Source organism: Peromyscus leucopus, chromosome 3 (assembly GCF_004664715.2).
Source record: "Peromyscus leucopus breed LL Stock chromosome 3, UCI_PerLeu_2.1, whole genome shotgun sequence".
Lineage (NCBI taxonomy): Eukaryota > Metazoa > Chordata > Mammalia > Rodentia > Cricetidae > Peromyscus > Peromyscus leucopus.
Window position 1 is genome coordinate 42,067,582 of NC_051065.1, and position 25,225 is coordinate 42,092,806.

At 38.4% G+C, this 25,225-nt stretch overlaps 1 protein-coding gene across 1 annotated transcript in view; it reads right to left on the reverse strand.

Moving 5' to 3' along the window:
* Cntnap2 (contactin associated protein 2) overlaps window positions 1-25,225 on the reverse strand; it is a 2,034,995-nt gene that overhangs the window by 928,258 nt on the left and 1,081,512 nt on the right. Inside the window, exon 10 of the mRNA XM_028876400.2 lies at window positions 5,016-5,187. Within this exon, the coding sequence (XP_028732233.1) occupies window positions 5,016-5,187 (172 nt within the window). The remainder of the gene's footprint in view (window positions 1-5,015; window positions 5,188-25,225) is intronic.

The following is a 25,225-nucleotide window of genomic DNA, read 5'->3' on the forward strand; positions in this document are numbered from 1 at the left end:
TAGGCCAGCATATGGACTCTAGTTTTTTCCTTTGCCTAGCATGATGTTCTTGGGGAAATTTCACTTTCATTATAGTCGGAGAGCCAAAGGGGTACACTAATGTCTCTTGAGAATATCTCCACTCCTGCAATGATGGTTAAAATGAGATGCAGAGATATCAGAGACCTGCTGTAGTTAATGAGATACTAGGTCACCAAGGCTTGCTGTGTAATGCGAAGGTACACACCTGCTACACATATCTGTTATATGTATATGCACAACTGTAGTCTTTAGGTTTCTACATAGACATCCAAAACATGTGTTCCCTAGCAGCCAACACTGGAGTTCTGACTTTTCTTTTCACTTCCCTTGATGAACTTTCTTCACTGGTGAAAATGGGAATTCTTTCTTCCTGGTTATGCTTACAAAGGACCTGGACATATTCTTCTCTCATCATACTCTACATGTACTCCATCACATGTATTCCATCACAAACCCTTCTGACTCTACCTGGTAGTATATTCAGAAATGAGAACACCTCACTCTGCCTTGCGCCAGGCATCAGTATTTTGAAAACGGTCCTCCAATCAGGCTCCTACCACCCACATTTTCTCCTCTCATTGCCAAATTTATCTTATAGTACAAATTAGTAAGTGTCTCATTGTTCGATTCAGCACCCTGCAATGGCTCCTTAACTCCTTAGAATAGAAAAGAAATCTTTAAAATAAATCATTATCCTCCAGGAACTGGGTTTTAAATATTTATTTGCTTGGACTGGGTCTTGCTCTATAGCCACAGCTAGCCTGGAATTCAGGCTTCCCCTTCCATATTTCCCAAGATCTGGGTTTACCGGCAAGCAGGACCACCCTGAAAGGGAGCAGTTTCTAGGAGTGCTCTGGTCTTTTTTCCTTGCCCACTTTCCCACCCTTCCAAACTTGTCACCCTGGCTTATCACAGCAGGTATCCTCCTTGACCTAGCTCTCATCTGCATTGGATGTTCTTTCCTCAAAATACTAAACTACTAACTTTTTCAGGTCTTGAAATAATTGTTTAATTTTTTTTCAAAAAAATGATCTTAGCTTTTGGAATTATAATTACAATCTCACCCTTTCATTTACTCTTTCTAAGCCCTCCTGTGCACTGCTATGGCTGCTTACTTTACATTTCATGGCCACCTTTACTTATTGTGTGTGTGTGTGTGTGTGTGTGTGTGTGTGTGTGTGTGTATTCCTAAATATAGAAACACAACCTTCTCAGTCTGTATAATGTTACTTTGTGTAACTGTTTTCAGGGCTGATCATTTGGTATTGGATAAGCAATGACGTGCTCTTGATGCTTTCCTTTCCATGAGGTTCACTCTGAGCAGTGTTTGGGAACACTCAAATACCTGGATCTAACACACCTGTGTTCCTAGCTTTGTTTCATTCTCTTCTTTTCCCTCAACACAGAATATTCTAACTGTAGTATTTACTTTTAGCTTACACTTGTAGCTTGTTGTCTTCCCTTGTTATCATCTCCTAGAATGTGAGTTTCAAATATTATGGATTTTCATCTTCTTCATTAATTTATTTTAGTACAGAGAACAGGACTGGACATTCCATATGGTCAGAAAATATGCATTAAGTGTCTGGGCCTATATTATGGCCAAACTGATCTTCCCATGATTCAATGCTCCATTTAGAAAACATAGACCAAGCCACATGTAAATTTACACATGTAGAGAGAAACTTCAGTAGAAATTTCCAGAGCACTCAATCATCTTCCCCATCTCCTTCCTTGACTTCCCATCACATCACTGTAGCTGCTAATACACTCAGAGTTTATAAACCCATCAAGAATATGCAGCTCTTCTACTTCTTTACTCTGTGTTCTCATTTTTAACCCCACCCCTTAAAAAAGCTCTGTTAAGTCTGATTGGAATTTGGAATGAGAAGCATGAGTCAGGATGTACTTCCTTTGGGAGAATTTGGGCAAATGGAAGATAAACTGTGGAGCTTCCATTAGCAAGCAAATGTTACAGCGATACATTTGCCCATTGCAGCTGCAGAAATAGAGGCTAAGCCTCTCCATGCTCTCATCTAGAAAGTCACAGGTCCTGGGTCACTTTGTCAGCATCTCTTCAATGAATGAAATGAACATGGCCTATATAACACATAAAATACATATACGGCATTATAGCTTAGGATTTTTAACTGGGGACATTTTTAAGTCAATAAAGGAGTTGATCTCACCAACTGGCATTGGATGTGCACATGTTTTTGCCCTTAAAAAATGCTAGGGGACATAAAATGGTTTTCATGCTGTGAAATGGATTAGGTTGACTGAGGTAGAAGACCCACTATAAATGTGAGCAGTGCTGTTCCATGGCCTAGGCTCCCAGGCTAAATCCAGCAGAGGAAGGAAGCTGAGCACCAGCATTCTCCTCTGTATTTCCTGACTGCAAATGCAACATGACCACAAGCTTCTGCTGTCAGACTGCCCCTTGACAGTGGACTGTACTCCCTAAAATGTAAACTAAAACAAATACTTCCTTTCTTACATTGATTTCAACAGGGATTTTATTATAGCAACAAGCCCAGTAACACAGTTGTCACTCCAAACGCTAATTTTGACAGTTGCGGAGAACATTCAGCATGGACAGTGAGACTAGTTTATTCTAGCACAAAGCTACCGACTGTGGAGATGGATGTTCCTACTCCGAACCTTCCCCACATTCTCTCCTCACCATGATCATGACCATGTGTTCTCTTCATTTACTCAAATCTCATTCATTCTTTGGGTGACAACACCACCCTTCCACCTCCAAACTTGCATAAAAAGCTCAACACCACCTATCCGTCCTCTGGAAGAAACACTTTAAATAGGACAGCTTGGAATATGATGTTTGAAAGGAAGGAGCAATACCACCCATGTACAAAGCTGAGTGAGGTCAGTGGACAATTCCACAGAAGTTACTATCTCATAAAAGCTACTGATACAGAAAGACCACCAGGTACTAACACTTTAATATTCATGTAATTAGAAGAAATGAAATGTGACTTTGTAGAAAACATATAGATACCATCTAATGCCAGAAAAAGTCTCTGAATTATTCATCTTTGAGTTTCTCTGATTATCACTACTATGCATTTCTGGCAGAAATAGTGGCTAATATATTATAAATGTCTTTCAAATTAGGGGTATATTCTGCCAAAATTGTTTGCTGTTCTATTTATATATAAACTGTGTAGGCTGCTTGTAGCAACATTCTTACAGATGTGATATAAATGAACAGGATGTTCCTCTTTGTCCTGTTGTAAACATATTCAGACTTTAAAAAGTTATATTCTAGCCAGGCAGTGGTGGCATACACCTTTAATCCTAGCACTCTGAAGGCAGAGGCAGGCGGATCTCTGAGTTCAAGGCCAGCCTAATCATAGAGCAAGTTCTAGTACAGCAGGGCTACACAGAGAAACCCTCTGTCAAAAAACAAACAATCAAAAAGTTATATTCTATAGCCACCATGAACCATAGCCACTATGAACTGTAAGGTACCATTTGCATGAGTGCCAACTTTTTAAGGTAATCTAGAAATGAATTTCCTTCATAATAGAACTTTTTTTTTTTTTAGGATACCTTAGCTGCCTGAAAATCTCCATGAAACAACTTAGAGACTTAGAAGTCTGCATGTGGGGATGTCAAACTGAGGCACAAACACATTTTCTTTGTTAATTTATTTGTATGTTTTTGTGGCTGCATGCATATGCATGTATATCAGAAGAGGGCATCAGACTCCCTGGAGCTGGAGTTACAGGCATTGTGAGTCGCCTGACATGTGTACTGGGAACTGAACTCAGGTCCTCTGTGAGAGCAGCAAGAACTCCTAACTGCTGAGCCATCTCTCCTAGCCTGTCTTACTTCAAATTCTAAAAGCGATTTTCATAAACTTTCATCTTACAAAATATAAAGTGAATGGAATTAATGTTCAGAGCAAGATAGCTCCATCTCACAAAATCAGAAACTGACTGAGAAAGCTAACTCTATACACTAAGTGAGTATCAACTTGTAGTTACACATACTTTTCAAAGACAAAGTATCTCAAAATGAAATGTCTTAAGCACTAATGAAAAGCAAACTTTAGAATTAGAGTATTTAGGATTTAGGAAAATGTATGCAATACTATATTTCACAGAAGCATTTTGCCTTTCTAGTCTGTGTGAATTCACACTCAGAAGGAAGGCATGAGAGTAGGAAGGGGATTTGCTGGGAAGAGCTTCAGTGGACAGGAAGTGGGAAAAGAGAGGGGTGGGGGAGAAAAGAACTAAAAGTTATGTCAATGTATGAAACTGTCAAACATAGAAAGAGGTTAAGTGTCTTCCTAGATTTGCAATACCCAATAAACATTAATTTCTGTCTTTGGATTTGGCAAACAGAATTATTCCAAGTAGCCTGTGTCAGTTAACCCTCGTTTGCCATTCATCTCGTGTGATTACATCTAGCACAAAATGGTCTTCAGAAGGGACAGCATCCTGAAGCTGAGAAGGGATGCAACTCTTCTGCTTGAGAGCATAGAAGGAAAGGTCACATGGCGACCAGAGGGTTTCCGCCATTGTTCAGCTGTTGCTTGCAGTCCTAGCAGCACAGTGCTCACGTTGCCTGAACAAAGTTAGACAAATGGGATGCTACAGACTGTTCCACCTCTGCCTCATATGTGCATATGTACATGCCCTATTCATACTATATATACACAGACATACACACATAGTCCATACATATGCACATGTATACAGATCTATACACATATGTACATATACACGTACCTATATGCACATACAAACATACTTTGTACACACACATATAAGTATACATATATAAATGTTGTCTTTGTTGGCATCACAAATACACTAGATAAAGTAGGGATCCCAAACAGCAACTTTTCATAAGCCCAGTTTTCGCATTTGTGTTTATCTTTTCCTTTTGTGTCTTTCCTTGCCAAGCAACAGAAATATGAACCATGATGTCTGGAGCACTTAAAGTAGGATGGACAGATGGCTTACCTGTCTATGATGGCACACATGTCAATGGTGACATTTGCAAAGCTTCCGGGCTTCCTCTGTGCCACTTCGTACAAATTGACAAGCTGATCATCTACCTGAATGAGCTGCATGCATCCTTGGAATGATGGCTGCAAGGCGGAGAGGCTGGCATTGTTCACATGGTTCAAAAATCCTGTGAAACAGAAGGAACAAGAAGTTCACCACGGGCATCCAGCATGGTTTATTAATGGCCTCCCAAGCATTCGACTGGACACTGCCACCTGATTAATAACAGCGTTTCTTTGATTCTTGCTGACATAGTACAGGGGTGACACCTCTTGAGAATAGGAGATTTCTTTAGGCGGGAGTCAGGCTTGGCAGTGGCTTGAATGAAAATGGCCCCCACAGGCATTTTGAATGCTCATTTTCACAGTTGGTGGAACTATTTGTGAAGGATTAGGAGAGTGGCCTTGTTGGAGTAGGTATGACTCTGGGAGTTCTCCAGTCCAAATTTGTCTACTCAGCAAATTTAAACTGTACTCATTAGTCTTCAATTATTTACCAATTCATTCTTTCCAATACGGTGTGGTTGGCAATAGACCACCAATACATTAAAAAAAAAATAGTGAGAACCAACATATGCCATTAAATGAATAAAAGTGAATATTTAGAACAAACAGAATTTGGTCATTTAAAGCGATTCTTTAAAATGCTCTATTTTGGTTGATTATAGTAATAGTTGACTACAATAAAAACCACTTTTCTCATTTCCTTACCAGGTGTCAATATATAAATTCTGAAAACTGTCATTTGAATTTCCTTTAAGGTTTCATCTCAGAGGTGTACATTACTTCCCACAAATATAGCACTAGAAAAATGATTATGCTTAACTCTTAATTTAAAACAATGTGCTCTGTGCCAATACTGTTATATGGGTGTGTGTGTGTGTGTGTGTGTGTGTGTGTGTGTGTGTGTATGCCTGTGTATGTATGCATGCATGTGTTTATAAGCTATGTATTTTCATTGGCATTGACTTAGTTCCTTTACAAAAATGCTGACTTTTGGATAAGTTGGCTACTTAGAATAGTTGTATGCATACAATGTGATTTCTACTTGTCTAATCATGGTAAAATTGAGTAGGTTTTAATGGCTAAACTTAGCAGACAGAAAACACACAGCTGTAACTTTTGTGGCTGCTCTTAGCTAGGCTATCATTGGGTTCAGCTTTTGTGAATACTTAGGAGTCTAAACATTCACATTAACTTGGAAAAATTTGGAAATGAGTAACTCTCTTTATGAGAGGGAGAACGTCTGTGAAGCAGAGCAGCTGCATAAATGCTTATCGCTTCCAACTGGGTATGATTACATTCCCCAAACAAGACTTCAGCATCCACTCACAACAATGTTCTGTTTGGTCTTGATACTTTCGGAGTCTAAAATTGTCAAGTCTTTTCATGCTCTTACATGAGATGTATTCTAGGAGAAGATAATTATAGGAATAATCACTATATAGCCATTGAAAATAGTTCTTTTTCTTGTATTTTCCTTAAAGCTTTTAAGAGGGATCCTATTTGCTCTTGTGTACAAGCATCCAGACCCTTCTGTATCATCCTTGGTCCCTGAGCTTGGCTTATTTCTGTAGGCAACAGAAAACTGTGAAGGTGGTAAAAGTGACTCCCAAGGCCCATTTCTAACCTGATATGCACAATTGCTCATATTGGTAAGCAGGCAGTGCTGTGGAGAGGCCTAGGAGAGATAATAATAGACTTCCATGACTGCAATTGTGTTGTGTGACTTGGGTAGGGTGGGATGAAGATTAGATTATTGTTACCCAACAATAGCAATGAATAAATAACCTCTTGCTGGAAAATAATTACAATAATGCCCCCAAAGGAAAGGGCAAGTTAGCTTAATGAGCCTTCATGGAATTATTGGTCAGAAACCTAATGTCTCTTGGGGAGGCAGTCAGTAACAACATAAAGGAAAGGAATAGAAATGGTCCTCTAATGAAAGCACATGGGATACTTACTGTGTTGTAGGGTAAAGTTTATCAACATTGTGTTTGTCTTAGTTAGGGTTACCATTGCTGTGATAAAACATCATGGCCAATGCAACTTGGGGAGGAAAGGGTTATTTGTCTTACACTTCCAAATCAGTTCATCAGTGAAGGAAATCAGGACAAGAAATCAAACAGGGCAAGATCCTGGAGACAAGACCTGTTGCAGATGCCATGGAGGAATGCTGCTTACTAGCTTGCTCAGCTTGCTTTCTTATAGAACCCAGGACCACCAGCCCAGGAATGGCACTGCCCACGATGGGCTGGGCCCTCCCCCATCAATCATTAATTTAAAAAAATGCCCTACAGGCTTGCATACAGCACCATCTAATGGAAGCAATTTTCTTAATTGAGGTTCTCTCCTGAAAATAAATGCTGGGTCCTTCCCTACAACTGGACTACACTTTCACCAATAGCTTCTCCTGGGCTCTCTTCAAGGATGACAGTCCTGCTAAGCCCTAGCTGCTCTTCATGATCCCTTAATGCTTTCAAAACTAGCACCACCTGGGTGACCCTTAAACTATCATGCTTGGCTGCCAGTGTGAGGTATAAACTTGGCTGCCTCTGGAACACAGCTTCTATATGCTGACTCTAAGGAACCACTGCATAGAAGGCTTCAGCTCATTGATGCGGGTCTCTTCTCAATCCATCATTAATTTCTCAGCTCCATCTAACCAGCATCAACTGTCCCAATAAAGCAAAGGTTTTACTTTAGCGTTTCTGGTCTCTTGTTAATCACAGCTGCTTTCTTCAGCCCCAGCTGATCAACCACAGATTCTTTGCACAAAAGGCCTGGTAGAGTCTTTGCTTCCCTCTGAAACTTCATAAGCCAGGCCTCCATTGTCTGCACTGCTCTCAACATTCTTATCTTTTAAGCTCTTACAGAATAGCTCAATGAGTTCTCAACACTTAATGACTTTTCTGGGCTCAAATTCCAAAATCTTTCAACAGTCCTCCATGAAATAACATGATCAGGTCTGTCACAGCAATACCCCATTATCCTGGTACTGAGTTGTCTTAGTTAGGGTTAGTAATGAAACACCACAACCGAAGCAACTTGGGGAGGAAAGGGTTTGTTTGACTTACACTTCCAAATTACTGTTCATCAGTGAAGGGAGTCAGGACAGGAACTCAAATGAAGCAGGAATATGGAGGCAGGAGCTAACACAGAGGCTATGAAGGAGTGCTGCTTGCTCAGCTGGCTTTCTTGTAGAATCCAGGACTTCCAACCCATGATGGCACTGCCCACAATGGTCTGAGCCTTCCCGCACCTATCACTAATTAAGAAAATGCCCTACAGCCCTGTCTAGTGGAGACATTTTCTTAATTGAAGTTCCCTCATTTCAGGTGACTTTAGCTTGTATCAAGTTGACATAAAACTATCCAACACACTATATATGATAACACAAAAATAAGATATACTTAGTCCATTGTAAAATCTGGACAAGGGTGTTTCCAGCACAGTACCAAAAGTGTTATCAGCTAATCCAATTGATTGGCTTGAGAAAAACATTGCTGTTTCTAGGAAGCCTTTTCCTGAGAGGGGAAGACCTATTCTGAGTATGGACAGCACCCTTCCACAGGCTGTGGAGAAAGCAGATAAAAGGGGAAGCCCAGTGGGCTTTAGCAGGATTCTAAGTGAGCTGGTAGGTTACCATGGACAGACACCTGTGGAGTTAAATGTGACTCTCTTTCTTCAAGTTGTTTGGCTCAGATATCTTATCCTAGGGATGAAGAACAAACAAAAGCTAAAACAAACTCTTAGCTGTAAAGAAGCCAGGAAGTGATGGACCTCAAATCGAAATCTGTCTTAATTCCACTTTACTCAGACAGTGAACAATACAAGAAGAAATTACTTCCAATGACCAAATACCAGGACATGTCATCTAGTGATGACAAGGAAGTCTTTGCCAACACCTCAGACAGATGTGCCAGAAAAAGATTCATGAGGGAAAAGACCCATTCAGCAGCTTATTCATGCACCCAGACAAGCTCCCAAACAAGAGCACTTCTAGGATCTTAAGGGTATTTTGCTCAGCAGGTCAGGAGCTCAGAAGTGGTTATCTTCATGAGACTACATCTGTGCTTTCCATTAAATGACTGTTTTTAAACACTTCTTCATTTCTATGTCTTTGCCTTCGAAAAATATATTCTCGTGTGTGTGTGTGTGTGTGTGTGTGTGTGTGTGTGTGTTATAACCACACTATGTTGTGTATATTGAGGCCAGAGAAATAATGTGAAGTCACTTCTTTCTTACTACTATGTGGTCCTGGGGATCAAACTCAGACTGTCAAGCTTAGTAGGCTCATTTACCCACTGAACCATCTTGTTGGCCATTTGAATTTAGAAACAGGGCCTTGAACTCGTATTCCTACCTCCACCCCTGAATGTTGTAGTATAGTATTCTACTTCAGTGGACAAACATGAATAGCATTGCCAGGAATCACATTGTTGTTTGTTTGTTTTTTAAGAACATTGCTATTAGCAGTAATGCCATCAGCTTTGACCAGCCTGTACTAAAATAGACAGAAAACACAAATGTAAAGAAACTTTTAGACCTTGGTCAATGTGCAGAAAAATTGAAACTGGAAACATGGGCTACCTATTGAGAAAAAGAGAAGTGGGGAGAGGAAGAGGAGGAAGAGGAGATGGAAATGACTCGGGGGGATGGGCAGAACAAAGAAACAGAAATCACAGAGTTGCAAAAAAAAAAAAAAATCAGTGAGTCTGAATCCTAAGATAGAATTCTTATCAAGTGCCTCACCGGCATCTTGAAACAATATAGACTAGTGATTTGGGTCTGACTTGACATTGCCAAGGCTCTGAAGCTTACACAAAAATAGTCTAACATAATACAACTTCAGAAACAGTTTTCAGAAGAGATGTGGACTCAGTACATGAATATTCATAAAGTGAGGCTAAACCCTTAACTCTATCTTCAAGATAGCTATCAATCATCACATTATAATTATGTTAACTCTAGAATACTCTTCTCCCACATTGAACTAGTGCCTACCTTTGTGCGACCAATAGAACACTGCCAAATATTGGGTTATGGTTATTGAACTGTATGTGAATATTCTTAAGCTCTACCCTCAATTACCTGGGAAAGTACCCCACCCCCTTGTACTATAACTGGCTGGGACTTCACTCTTGCATTCAGACTTCTATCTTAAGTTTAGCAGATAAAAACTCCTTATCTGATTTGAAATTCACTCAGTTTATTTTTCTTGCTGACAACGTTATTCTCTGCATCTTCATGGTTTTAAATTTTTAATTCAGAAATATATCAGTGGAAACAATGTTGATATTTGTTCAGACATTAGAATGCCAATCTAAACAGTTGCAAGTTATACTATTAATCTGATTGAACAGAATTTAAGAAAGAAAGAAAGAAAGAAAGAAAGAAAGAAAGAAAGAAAGAAAGAAAGAAAAAGAGAGAGAGAGAGAGAGAAAGGGAGGGAGGGAGAGAGGGAGGGAGGGAGGAAGGGAGGGAAGGAGGAAGGAAGGAAGGAAGGAAGGAAGGAAGGAAGGAAGGAAGACAGTAGGCACCAAGGTTGGGAATTTAAATGGCTGAAGAACACTGTTTATTATATTTGTTTTAAAGTTGAGGAATGTTAGGGAGCTTAGAGAGAGGCTGATAGAGTGCTATAAAGTCTTCAGCATTTTCTTTCCAATGAAACCTTGGCAGAGTGAATCAAGTGTTTACTAATCATGCCTATTCAACCTTTCTGAATAAAACAGTCAAAAATGTATTCAGCAGCAGCAACGGAAAAAGCTGTTTTCAACTGAGCAGGGAGTTAGAACGTGCCAGGAAGACTCCACCTGGTATGGTTGGGAGATTGGCTAGGGTACAGGTTAATTGAGCCAGTACATTGATACATGGAGGCTAGGATGAGCCAAACTCAATGTTAGAGACAGAGTTATAAATATAGAATGTGAGAAAAACTGAATGAACTCTGAGGGCTGGAGCAGGAATTTAAACCTTAAGTGTGAATTTGAGATTTTCTGTATAGGTGTCTACATATACAAATAAATTTAAATATAAGTGGTTGTGGTGAAAATACAGTTGGTTCCTACCATCCGGGAGGACAGTCTGAGAGCAGGGTCATGAGACAAAAGTGCATACTCCTACATCTCAGATTTGGTTCATTAACCAGGCCCCTAAAGAGAAATGATAGATTGTGGGACTTGGATGGGACAGATATACAATGAGTCTGCTATATTCTGTGTTGCTTTAAAAGATAATGACATGGTAGGAATTAGAGAAAGAATGACAGACCTGTTTCAGAATGGCATGAAGTAGTTACTGCTGCCCAAGTTCAAGGTAGCTAGAATACATATTTCACAATTTGAGAATAAAAATTTATATTTTATTCATCAATAAAAAATGATGGGAAATATTAAGTAAAATACAAATCCATGTGTAAATGTCTGTGTAAAGTGAATAAATCAACATGGAAAAGAGCAGAGAGAGCTCTCGATATAGCCTCCTGCTACCTCATGATGTAAGAGGGGATATTAGCATTTGAAAGTCATCCTTTGACAAGCCTCATATTAGTAAAGAGTTAGGCAGTAAATGTCAGTGGAACCTGAAATGAAAACAGATGGGGGCCACAGTGTAGTGGGTAGCTGTTCCAGCTTTGACCTGGAAGTACTACCCCCAATGAGGCTTCAATAACTGTCACACCTACCAGGCAGGGTTGAGACAGGAGCCCTTAAGACCTGAGATCCAGAAGTGCCGGCTCTTTTGGTTCACAGATCCTGGACGCTGGAGATAAACCAAGCAGAGTTCTCCAGAGAACATTGCCAGACTGCGCTACACCTTTCCCAGACCCTGTAACCTATCCCTTTACTTGTATGTACCCCATACAATAAACCTCCCTTTTAACCTTGTGGATTTGCCTTAATACTTCCATCAATACCACAGTCTCAAAGATCTCTTTAAAACAGCCATCGAAGCTGAGCATGTTGGTACATACCTTTAATCTCAGAGCTATCTCTCTGGAGGCAGGTAGAAGGATATCCATGAATTTAAGGCTAGCCTGGTCTACTTTGCGAGTTCTAGTGAGCCAGTCCTAAACAGTGAGTCCATGACTTAGAACACAATAATTGAAAAGGCACAATTCATCAATTTACAGGTGGGAAACCTGGCCAACTGAATTGAGACCAAGCTATCAAATAAGTATTACTTCAGTGGCAGGAGCAAAAGACACTGTGGGTCACCTGACAGGATGCAAAATAGTAGAATGAAACAGGGCCTTCAGTGTTTCTGCAAAAATACATACACATTCCTGTGTAATATCAGACCAAAGCAAACAGATGCCATGTACAAAAGGCTAGCCTGAGATACTCAGGGGTGCTCAGGTTCTGACAGTCAACTAAGGATCTGGTTCTGATTAGCAGGGACCAGAAAAGTAGGAGGATGGGGTAAAGCAGGCACTTTTCTCCTGGGTCCCTCGTTATAACAGGCATTATTAGAAAAGAGGTAAACCCATACTTGGACTTGCTACACTGGCAGTCTTTGTGTTCTTCCTGTAATTATTTTGTAAGTTCAAGGTGTTTTAGAAACAGAAACCAGGGCTAAAAACTTGTGTAATCTGAGAACCTGTTCTGGATTAAATTTATTCCATCTTAATCTGTATTCAATGTCCATGGATTTTCAATGAAATTATTCTTCCTTCAGTCAGTGGTGTATTTTCGCTCACAAACCTCCATCATCCAGTCTTTTTTAAAGACCTTGCCAGGACAGGCATTGGAACTCGATTAGCAAATGACTAGTCCACATAGTCTGATTTTTCAACATAGATGGCATCTGCTTCAAGACCAATAATTCTGAAAGATGATTTCCCTATACTTATCTGTTAGGTTACTATTATTTTGGTTTTTAAATTCAGGATCATGATGATCCATGTGATTGCATATGGCCTAATATTTTTAGGTTCTAGCATTTCTTTGCAACTAAATTTGCCTAAAAGGGATATGAATTTAAGCTTGAACAGGAGTCAGAAGTTAGAAGGTAATTTTATTGAAAGTAATTTTTGCCGGGCGGTGGTGGCGCACGCCTTTAATCCCAGCACTCGGGAGGCAGAGGCAGGCGGATCTCTGCGAGTTCGAGGCCAGCCTGGGCTACCAAGTGAGTTCCAGGAAAGGCGCAAAGCTACACAGAGAAACCCTGTCTCGAAAAAACCAAAAAAAAAAAAAAAAAAAAAAAGAAAGTAATTTTTATCAGTTAATTTTGATAATGTAATAGAAAAAAGACAATATGTTGCCTTTTCCAGGCTTACTATGAATTACTTATTTTATATTATATTAATGTTTGACATCTCTTTATATGGAAAATTTTAAGGTACAAATTCAAGAATTTTGCACTTACCAGGTTTTGGTCTTTTAAGTTGATTAAATGCTATGTTCTTTTATTATATTTTAAGTTTGTAAAGCAGACAAATTATAATTGCCATCCTGGTGAGTCATGAAAAATAAACACACATATATCTATAGAATAAATGTTTAGAAGTTTACAGTGAGCAGCAGATATCCAAGAGGCCTATCACACCTTAGCTCATTTTCCTTTCTACTTTTACAAATTGTTTAGGCAATATATCAATTTAGTATTTATGAAACGCCTAATGACGGGATATTTATATCCTGAAGAATGTGACAGCCACATTAGTGAAGAAAGCCTCGGATATAAGAAGATAGATATAATCTACAAAACGAACTCTTTCTGCTGACTATGTAACTAGAATGGCAATGTTAGAATGTGGGACTGTCACTCTCTTCTAGAAAGTTTCGTTTTGCTTGGCTGACAAGGGTTTCTCACTGCTTTTGTGGCCCTGCAAGGCCAGTTTGATCTCTCACGATGTCTTTCTGGTGAGGTAAGTGTCAAAGCTCCTCAAAAGTTCCTTGGGCTTTGTCTGGTTTCCTGGTAGACCTCTCCTTCCTTAGCAGTGGCCCCTTCCAAACCCCTGCCTCTAGTGCATCTGTCTCAGCTCAGAACTAACTGATTTCTCTTTCCAGTGCATGGTTGTGTTCAAAACTCCAGACACATCTTTCTGCCCTTCCTGGAATTTTGCTGTCATCCCTAGCAGCAGACTTTCCCCAAAGCCTCAGCTTTAGTTTATTCATTGGTAAATCAAGCATGTCAATCAGCTCAGCTTCTGGCTTCCTTTCTTCTTCATATGCCACGAACATATTAGGTACCTTCCACCTTTTAAAGACCTCTCACCTATGTGTGAGCATCAAGCCAAACCTCCAGTCCATTTCTGGTGTTGGTCCAAGGGGTCTCTACCGAACATGATAATCTGAGCACACTTCCCTCTTCTTAAGGGATTATTTGTGTCAGAACACATATTTACAGTACTTGTGAAATTGTTCAGATCTTTTTCTCTGGTGATCTGGTATTTTAACACAAAATTAAGTTTGTAGAGATTTACAAATAAGGCCATGTATTTGAAAAGGAAAATGCTTACAATTCCAAATGAGATGGGTAGATTAAGTGTTTTAATTAAAATTAATATAATGGGGCCACTTAATGATGTCATCATATTTTAAACATATGCTTCAGCTAGAATATCTTAAATACATGAGCTTTAGTATGTTATTATAAAATGTTTTTAATCCTAAATTTATTGTAATATTAAGATATTTTCTTCAATAAAATTATTGTGGGTCTTCCTTCCTATTCTCATACAATACACAGAAGTTATAAGTTATATTTACTTTAAATTGGCTTAATGTGCAAAGATTGTAGAGAAGTTTGGGTTTTTTTTCAGCAAACATAAAGAAATTTATAAGAATGTAGAAAATTAAAAGGAAATTCAAGGAATAGACTAATTTTTTTTTCAAAAAGGGATAGTTAGAAATCTGGGAAACAGAATTTATAATGTACTTCTAAAAGTTGTTTTAAAATGGGTCATAAAACACGAAAAGCAGAGTGAAGAAAATAGAATATTTTGATATTTTTACATAGGTTTTTATAATATTTTACTCTTTTAAAGGAAGAAGAAATGTGAATTAATACATAACTCTGTCAGCTTTAGTTCCTTAGGGGTTTCTACTTATTTCTAATGCATAGATTGATACATTCATATGATCAGATCATAAAATAATATTGCCTCATTGATTTTTCCTTATGAGCTCACATAGTTTGTTAATTACATTGGACTCCAGGGTATGAAGATAGCAGGCCACAAGAGTGCCTATAAATGTTATTGATCATAAAACTATTTAACAAACATATATATTTTTCAAATTGTTACACCATTCCAGGTTATTTTTACTAATGGCTTTTTCTATATACAAATGTATTTAAAAGGCCAACTATATCTTAAATGTATTAATACAAATTTTCTAACAGGAGATAATTTATTTTAAAGATATTTATCATCGAATGATATTGCCTTTAGGAATAATTGGGAAAGAGACAAACATAATGTGAAGAAGTTTATTCCCTATGGAAAGGTAATGTGAGAGTCTAGAAACTCTCCCAGCCACAAACACTCAGAGAGCTAGCTAAAAAGCAGCATGTATCTTCTAAATGACCTATCTGGAGGAGAATGGAAAATCAAGGGCCTTAGATGATGCTGCACCACAAGTATTTAGAAAGCGTATCCTCATCTTTGTAATGCAGAGGTTTGGGTTTTAAAGGTCAAGCCGATTAGAAATCAGGCTGCAGGCCTGTGCAAGGATCAAGAACACTGCAATATCAGTATCACATCAAGCCCAAAGATGCTAAGATCATAGTGAAGTACATACTAGAAACAATATACTAGTCAGCAAAAAGGGTTGACAAGGAAAATTGTCTTCCTTTGCCTGGCCTATTGAAAGAAAAAGAAAAGTTAGTCTTCAAGAATGCATAAAACATGGAGTTACTGAACTAAATTATGGCTTTCAAACTTGTACTGTCTGTAGGGTGTGGCACTCAAATCAAGAAGTTACTATAGAAAGCAAGTGATTTCAAGCTATTACCATGGGAAATGAAGTGTAAGTTCTCTCAGATTAACTCTGGAAATTCAGGATTCCTAAAGAGAGAATGGAGATATATAGACCATCAATCCCAAACTACAAAACACTGGAGAAAAAGTAGTCTTCTTCTTAAACTGCTTATACTCGGAATCTTCAGCTTCATAATGGAACAAAAGTGATATCCATTAGATGCTGGACTTCCAAGTTTGACTCTTTTCTTTCCTAACATTAGCAATAGGTGGTATGATACTCTGTCTATGCTGGGCAGAAGTGGAGAGCCGCCACTCTGTCACCCATGCCATCCCAATTCAGAGAATCCTTGCAATGGAAGCTGTGCAAGACCAGGAGCTTAGGTGCATTCACTGAAGTCCTAGCTCATGTGCCTATCAGAATATAAACAGAGGAGGGTATGTTTGTACAATGAACAAGTGTCAGAGGAAACATTTGGTCCCCAGAAATGTCAAACACATTTCAGAAGGGTAAAGTATTCAGAAATTATTTAAAAACAACAACTTCAAAAAGCTAGACTCAAACATATGAGCCTGAGATAATGCTTAAAAAAAAAACAAAGTACTACGTAGCTTTGATCAAAAACCAAGTAGATACTACATTAGATACTATGTACAATGAAAAGTATATTGTCATAAACAAAAAAAATGCATGGGCCATGTTTAACAGTTGGCATGCAGTCAGAATAAAACTAGAAATGGAAAGACAGGCTTCACAAAGGTAGTTAAAAAATAAAAGTGATTAAAGACATTGCATAGAAACTTTGAAATCTAGGGAAAGAAAATCAGTATTAACATGTGGAATTTTAGAAGAAAATGGTAAAATGAGGATAAAGTAATTAAAAGATAATATCTGTAATATCTGAGAATTTTCTAGGACTGTTTAAAAATGTGGATTCAGGGAGAATAATAATTCTCAAACAAAATTTCTTTTAAAATATTTTTAGGAAGAATGAGTTGGGTAATAAGGATGAGAGGAAGATTTAAAATCAGACATTAACCAGCATCCATCAAACACATAGATGAAATTCTCAATGAACAAATTCAAATGAAAGTTATTTTTAAAAAATGACCATTTGTCGGTAGTAACATAGCAGACCACTAAGAAACATGAAAGGCCCGAGAGATAAAGATTAGTCTAGGAAACAATACTAGGAGTACTGTCAACAGAAGTAAAGTACAACAAAGTTCCCCATGAAGTAAGATGTCTTGACCCACAGCCAAGTGTGCACCTGCTGTTGAGTTGGAGACATTCTTATTACAGAACAAGGAGAAGTGGAGAAAGGAAATGCAAGTCTGTTCAGGATGCATTGGGGTATCAAGCTGAGTGTTCTCAACACGGTTAATGTAAAAAAAAACAAAAAGGAGAAGAAGGGTATTTCTGGACTGGACTGACAGATTCAACTGTGCATCAGTGTTTGGGCTCCAAAGAGCTAGCAGGATCTGAAAGCTTTTCAATTTCTCTAAAGACGATGCCTGCCAATATAGTCAGAAAGCACTTGAACAGAGAAGGTAAGAAGCCCAGGATCAAAGCAGCCAAGATTCAGTGTGTTGTTACTTCGTGTGTTCTGCAACACAAACCCCAATGCTTTGCGCTGAAGAAACAATGCACTAATGAAAGGAGGAGGTTATGGAATATGCTGAACTTTTATCCAAGAGAATGAAGGAAGCCAAAGAAAATGCCAGGAACAGATTATCAAGAATCATAGGCTGTGCGCACTGAGGGCTTCTACTTCTCAGTCTGAGGCCAGTCAAATATAAGTCTTTAGTAGTAACAAATAAATGATCAGATGTTGAAAGAAAAAGAAAACACAGTAACAGATTTGCCTCACTGCACTGCTTTGAGAGGGCACCCAGTAATCACTGTGCAAAACCCCAAAGCACAGAGTCCAGCACACAGCAGCACCATTCCTGAGGGCTGTGAGATTAAGTGCATTTTAAGGCAAAACAAAGACAAGAAAAAGAATAGATTAATAAAAATATTAGTGTTTAATGATGAAAGTAAACAATAACTTAAACATATTTGCACTTAGTGATACAGTATTCAAGTAAAGTACCTTTTAAAAAATTCAAGTACAGTTTTCTAGAAATTGTCCCCTGATAAGAACCCCATGTTTTGCTTCTCCTCCTCCAGGGTGTCAGCAGTACCCACATCCTAAGATCTAAAACAGCTTCTTATCCCTATAATCCCTTGATTCCCATTCCTTTCCTTCTACAGTGTCCAGAAGCTCCCTGAATGCTGGGTTGCCTTCAGTACTCAGCACTGCACTATACGCACCACAGAGAGTAAGCTTCCCAAACATATGACCTTGATGATTAATACACAGATGCTGTAGAAAAGGAAGTTTTAAACAGACGTAGCTTCCAAGGTCTTTGCAAAAAGACTAAATTCTTATGTAATATGTATAAAATCTCTATGCATCATATTTCCTCTCTCCCACAAGTGCATCCCTCTCTGAGGCAGAACATCACATGCTCTCCCCCCATGACAGAAGCATTCATTAATTCCTTATAAAATGCCATATAGGGATGCTGGCTCAGAGGACCGTAATTCTTCCTGTGCTTTGTAGGTTTATCTAAACGACAATAAAGTCACAAGGAAGCAGTACAGACTTTGAAATGGATAAGAGCTAGGGGCACAATGCTAGAATGAGATTTCGACAAAGACTTAAAAGACAGCAAAGTAGATGAGAATGGAAATGCTGCTTTAGGTATTCACAGATTGAAATCCTCAGGATGTGAGTCAGGCAGCAGAGCTCAACACAAGAAGACCCCAGGTTAAGGAATGGCACTTGGTACAAGAAAACAGAGTGATAGCCCCTGCACTGTTTTCCTAGTTTTATTTATGTTTCTGTGATAAAATATCCTGACCAAAAGAAATTTAGGTAATGAGAGGATTTATAGGTTTGCAATTCCAGGTTGTACTTCATCATGGATGGAAAATCAAGTCCGGAACTCAAAGCAGGGGATCACATGATATCCACACTCAAGGACAGAAAGAAATGAATACTCTGGTTATGCCTTCTTGGCTGATTTTGCTTAGCCATTTTTTTTCACTCATAGCTCAGGGCACCAAACTGGGGAATGGTCCCACCCACAATGGACTGGATCGTTCTACATCAGTTAGAAATCAAGGCAATTTTCCACAGGCCAGTCTGATGAAGAAAATTACTCTCCTGTCTCTTGCCAGGTGATCTATTCTGAGTTGTGGCAAGTTGACATTTAAAACTAACCACCACATCACCCAAGTCTGTAAAAATGCCCCTGATAATCACTTTGTCAGCTGGAGTCAGCATTTGTGGAAATGGATATGTTTGAAATTGTGTGAGTGAAAACTGAACAATTACCAAGGATACTACACATTGAAGAATGGAATGCCCAGGGTTCTTCCCCTGCCAGCTTCCTGAGCAGCACAAAGACCCCTGCAGACTCAAAGTGTCTCTAGGAAGACACTGATATTTAGTCACCAATCAATGAAGTTACAGTCATTAGTCTGTAAGCTTCTCCTAAAGATGACCTTTTCTAAGTGCTTGGACAGCCATTGGTGATTCTACTGTATGATCACATAGTGATAAATGGCTCACACTTCTTTGAATTGTTGAAAGTCAATACTGACTTCAAATGTTTACAACAGAGGACCAGATTTGAAGGCATATGCTTAAATTTAGGGTGAAGAGAAAAAACACACCCATAGAAGCTTATAAATAAATTACCTTTCCTTGTAACAGTGGGAAATTATGTTTGGAATAGAAAAGTAGCCATTTAGTTGAGCTCCTAAAGGGATAAATTCCATCACAGGAAAGCTATAACATAAGTTGATTTTTACATCTCCTGTCATATTTTTGGAGAAACAAAGGTAAAATATACCCATGCTAGACTAAGGCAAAAAAAAAAAAACCAATAAAATTTGAATTCAAGTCTGAAAGTTTGTTTATGGCTTCCTAGCAAAATTCAATCCTATTGGAATATTTGAGATTCATCTCCATGAGTGGGTTTTATTGTCAGTGTGGCTTTCCATTATTTAGACTAAACTTCCACCACCTGCTAGAGAGACCTATAACGTGAACGGAGTTGGAGTAGCAGGCTGTGTTTGCATGTGTTCTGATGAATGCATCTATCCCAAGTCTGCTGTTTGGAAGTGTTGGGAAGATATTTGCAGTTTATACTTTGAAAAAATGTTTATTCTGTCTTCAATGTACATCTTCTCTATGTAAAAATGTGCCAAAGAAAATACAATAATGTCTTATCAAGCCAAAAAATATGATATAAAATAGAACAAACAAACAAACAAAACAGAACTTGCGTCCAATAAACTAAAATGCTCCCTATGCCATTTCTCAATTTACACAAAAATAAAAAGACTCAAAGCCTCTGCTGTGTCTTCTGTCTGCTATTTCTGCCTAGGAAGCAGCCACAGAGAATGGCTGCTCTGTCCAATCAGAAGTCTGATGAAAAATAAGTACCTATGACTAATACTTCAGTGATTTAATAACTAAATATTAAAATCCTATGACCTACATTCTCTCAATGGGTATAATTTGTCAAGATAATATGCTGGTTAAAAAACATTTTTTTTTCTGCATTTGTCAAAAGGAATGTTAATGAAGAGCTTACTTAAAAATATTTAGAGTTGATGGCTGTTTGTGTATCTATCTCAAATTTAGAGTAAAGAGGGTTTTTACAAACACTACAATTAGGGCTGGAGAGATGGCTAGTGATTAAGAGCATTTGTTTTTGCAGGGGACTAAAGTTTTGTTCCAGGACCTACAGGGCAGCTCACAAGTAACTGTATTTCCAGTTCTAGTCAATCCAACATCCTTTTCTGGTTTCTGAGTTCATCAGCTACACACACAGTAAAATGCAAGCAAACATGCATGAGCATAAAATATTAATAAATAAAAAATTTAAAAATACCACATTGAGTTGTCATGATTTAAAAAAAAACTAGTATGATGGTTTTAATTCTTTTTCTCTTTTGATAATATGAATCTCAGGAAATAGTGTATCACTATCTTTGACCTGGATTATATTAATTGTTGTGGCTAAACCATCCTAGACTACCAATATCAAGGGTTACAGTTTGGAATCCTCTGTGTTCAGTCCACGAGTCCTTTCTGAATACAAAAGATTCCTTTATATAAATGTTCTTAATGAAAGAAGAAACAGGTGTGCTTTCTGAAAAAGAATGTTTAAAAGTGCAGCTAAATGCTTAGAAGCAGCTTTGACTTGCTGGCAGAGAATGCAGCCCTGAACTGGAAGACCAGCATGTGACTAAACACACCAAGAAGAATGGGGAACAATGGGGTCCTAATCATCCAGGGAAGCTCAGAATAAAAGAGTAACTAGGCAGGGGAAGGGAAGATGTGGACCAGTAAGATGGCACCCCAAGGGGGCAACCATGGGAGAGAGTCCAAGCAGTGCCACTGGTGCCACCCACTGGGAGGAGCAGAGCCTTAACTTGCTTAGACTAGTGTTCCTTCCCATGGACCCATGGAGAAGCATGCATCTGGTTCTCTGTTGTGATTCCATGAGCAAAGATCGTATATCTGGCTAAAGCTTTCTTCTCATTAACTTTTGGGGAAGGCAATCTGTTCATTAGAATCAGACAGAGATGCAGAGGAGATTGCACAGGATATACACAATGATACTCAGTATTGAGTGCTTCCAAATGACTCAATAGAATACATAAGACTGTTTCCTCTGGGGTAAATAAAAGTCCCACGTTAGAGTTCAGGAATGGACACTGCATATAGCAAATTAAAGGGAGGAAAACAGGCCAACAACTTGGTAGAAAAATGGAATGTTGAAGAACATGCCAAAAGAACCTTAAAATGTTACCTGACATGCAATGTTCATCATCTTACAGTGGTGGCTTTCTTCCACCATGGGAAGCAATTTCACTCTAAGAGGCCTGCATGATTCATTTTGCCAGCCTCCCAAAGGCTTTCTTTCTCAGGAGTAAGAGCACATTAGCTGAGTTTAGAGGGCATTATGCATTAAAATAAGAGCTGTTTCTCTAACATGGACTGATAGCCAGAACCAAAGTCTTCTCTTGGGTGACAGAGATGGTTCAGTCTTTCAGTTGACTGTCAACTGTGTCTCCTGTTTCCTGGGAATGTTCTTGACAGAGAGTTGTGTCCTTTTAGAGACCTTGTAATGTGAAGGTAGCTCCTAATTTCTGCAAACTGCAGTGAAATGAGGATGAAGGGATGTAGTTTATCTCACAAATGTGCTGTGGATATGGCTCTGTATGCTTGAATGTGTTTCTCTGATTGCTTAATAAATAAAATGCTTATTGGCCAGTAGCCAGGCAGGAAGTATAGGTGGGACAAGCAGAGAAGAGAACTCTGGGAAAAGGAAGGCTGAGCCAGGAGTCGCCAGCCAGACACAGAGGAAGCAAGATATAAAAGTACCAGAAAGCCACAAGCCATGTGGCAACTTATAGATTAATAGAAATGAGTTAATTTAAGATATAAGAACTAGATAGCAAGAAGCCTGCCATGGCCATACAGTTTATAAATAATGTATGTTTACTGTGTGTTTACTTGGGTCTGAGTGGCTGCAGGAGGTTGGTGGACACAGGAAAACTCCAGCTACACAAATATCTGACCTCTAATAGTTATCCTGTGTCTTTCTTCCATATATATATATATATATATAAGTACACACATGTAAAGTAATAGCTGTTATGTTAAAATAGATAACAAAAGTCAGGGTTTCTTGGACTGCCAACCCACAAATCTTGACTCTGAGATTTATTATTAATTATGAATCCTTGGCCTTAGCTTAAGCTTGTTTCTAGCTAGCTTTTTTTTCTTTAACTTAGATTAACCCATTTCTATTAATCTATGTGCTGCCTGAGGCTCGTTTACCTCATCTATGTACTGCCCATCCTGCTTTCCTGCTTACTCCATGTCTGGCTTGCTGGTCACTGGCTGGCTGGCCCCTGGCAGACTGGTTGGCTCCCCTTTCCTCTCTGCCTTCCAGCCCCACCTATCCCTTCTCTGCCTAGCTAGCTATTGTCCATTCAGCTTTTTGTTAGACCAGTCGGGTGCTTTAGGCAGGAAAGGCAAAACAGTAACACATCTTTACATAATTAAATAAATGCAACAAATCTTCATATAGTTAAACAGATATTCTACTCCACAACATGTGGTGGAACCCATATTTAATCCTATTACTCAAGACCCAGAATCAGGTGGATCTCTGTGAGTTCAAGGCCTTCCTGGTCTACATAGTGAGTTCTAGGACAACCAAACCTACATAAGGAGACCATATCTAAAAGAATTATCAAAATGTATACATTCTAATACACATGCAGAGAATTTATACACTTGGATAGGTGAGCTTGTGTAGGCTAGTGAAGATAAGAAGCTAGCCCTAAATATTTATTTCATTTTTGTGTGTGTTGATCAGAATCAAAGCTATAGCCTTTCACATGGTGAACATGTATTCTACCATTAAAATATATCCCCTATCCCTAGTTTGTTCTATCAAGTGTGTCACATTCATGTTTAGTCACCAAATAATTAATATTATTAAAAATAGCTTAGTAATGCTGAGATCAAACATTTCCATGAAATATGTGGCAAACAATGTTTATTAATAATATATCATTGTTTTGAAAAATAGCATTTACCAAATGAATATCTGAAAATATCTATAGAGACAGGACCATTCTCTGACGGAGGCACACTCTCCAAGTCCTTAGCCATTGCTGAGTGAGTCCACAATGGTGTGATGTTTAGCCTCTGAAACAATAGTAAAGACTAAGCTTATTCAAGAGGAAGGGCTCTGGGAGAAGTTGTCAGGGAAAACAGTCATTGTTATGGATTTCAAAGCTTATAAAAATGAAAGGTCTTCCTCTGCACAGTCCAGGCAAATGCTAGAAGTTAATGCAAGGAATTATTTTTCTTCCTCACTAGCCCATGTTTCATATATAAAAATGAAAAATATCAGTGGCAGTCCATCAGATAAGCAACTTAGAAAGGGAAGCCACAGCTTCCTGGAAAATTAAATAGGATCACTACTTACAATATACTCCTGACAGACTTATAGTGGGTGAATTGCACTTCAAAAGAAACATGCCAATGTAGCAATTGCAAGCTTATACAACACAGATTTTTTTGATTAAAAATTCCTACTAATATCTTAATTATGGATGAACACTTTCAAATAAATGTCTACATTAATGGGGTGGGGATTTCCAATTAACTGAAAACTCCCTTTGCAATTTTGATTTACTGTTAAAATTTAAAGCACTTGCAGACACTTTAAAACACTCACACATTGATAATGGATTGTATTGAATGTTCTCTAATGATTTCACTTTGATGATGGTGGTAGCCTAGATGAAAACCTAAACACCATATACTACATTCTTTGAAAAAGGAAAAGCTTAATTAAGAATTCAACTATAACACTAGGTAACACAGCAACATTTGTAACACCACAGAAGAGTTAAGACTTGTGTATAAAGTAATTTAAAAATAGCCTTTGTAGGGGCTGGAGAGATGGCTTGGCAGTTAAAAATGCTTACTGCTCTTGCTAACAACCTTGGTTCAGTTCCCAGCTGAGTTGCTCACAACAGCCACATGATGGCTCAGAAACACCTGTAACTCTAGGTCCGAGGACTCCTGTACCCTCTTCTGACATCTGCAGGCTACTGAATGCATGCACTACACATACATATACTCAGTTACACACACATACAGATAAAATTAAAAGCCCATCTCAATATATCTTTATTCTCTTAATTTTTTTTACCAAAATCAAATTCATGTAAAAATATAATTTTTGTTTTACCTCATTCAACTGAACATTAATAAAGATTGCATTCAAGTGATTCTTCTCAGCCCCAAAATATGTACTAATACTTGGGATTGTCATGTGTTTATTATGCATATAGTCTAACAGTTATCAATCAACATAATCAGGCCTGGAGAGATGGCTCAGAGAATAAAGTGCTTCATTTGGAAGCACAAGGACCTGAGTTTGAATCTAAAGTATTCACAAAATTGCTGGATGGGCATGACAGGCTGCCTATCATTCAGTGCTTGTTCAAAAAGTAGCCTTGTCATGAAAGTGACTCAACAAATAAGAATGCGTATAAAACCATCTTTCCCATGTCGATGCTATGCTACAACTACAACTGTCTTGGAAAAATGGAAGACATTTGGCCAGAATCAAACACCACCATA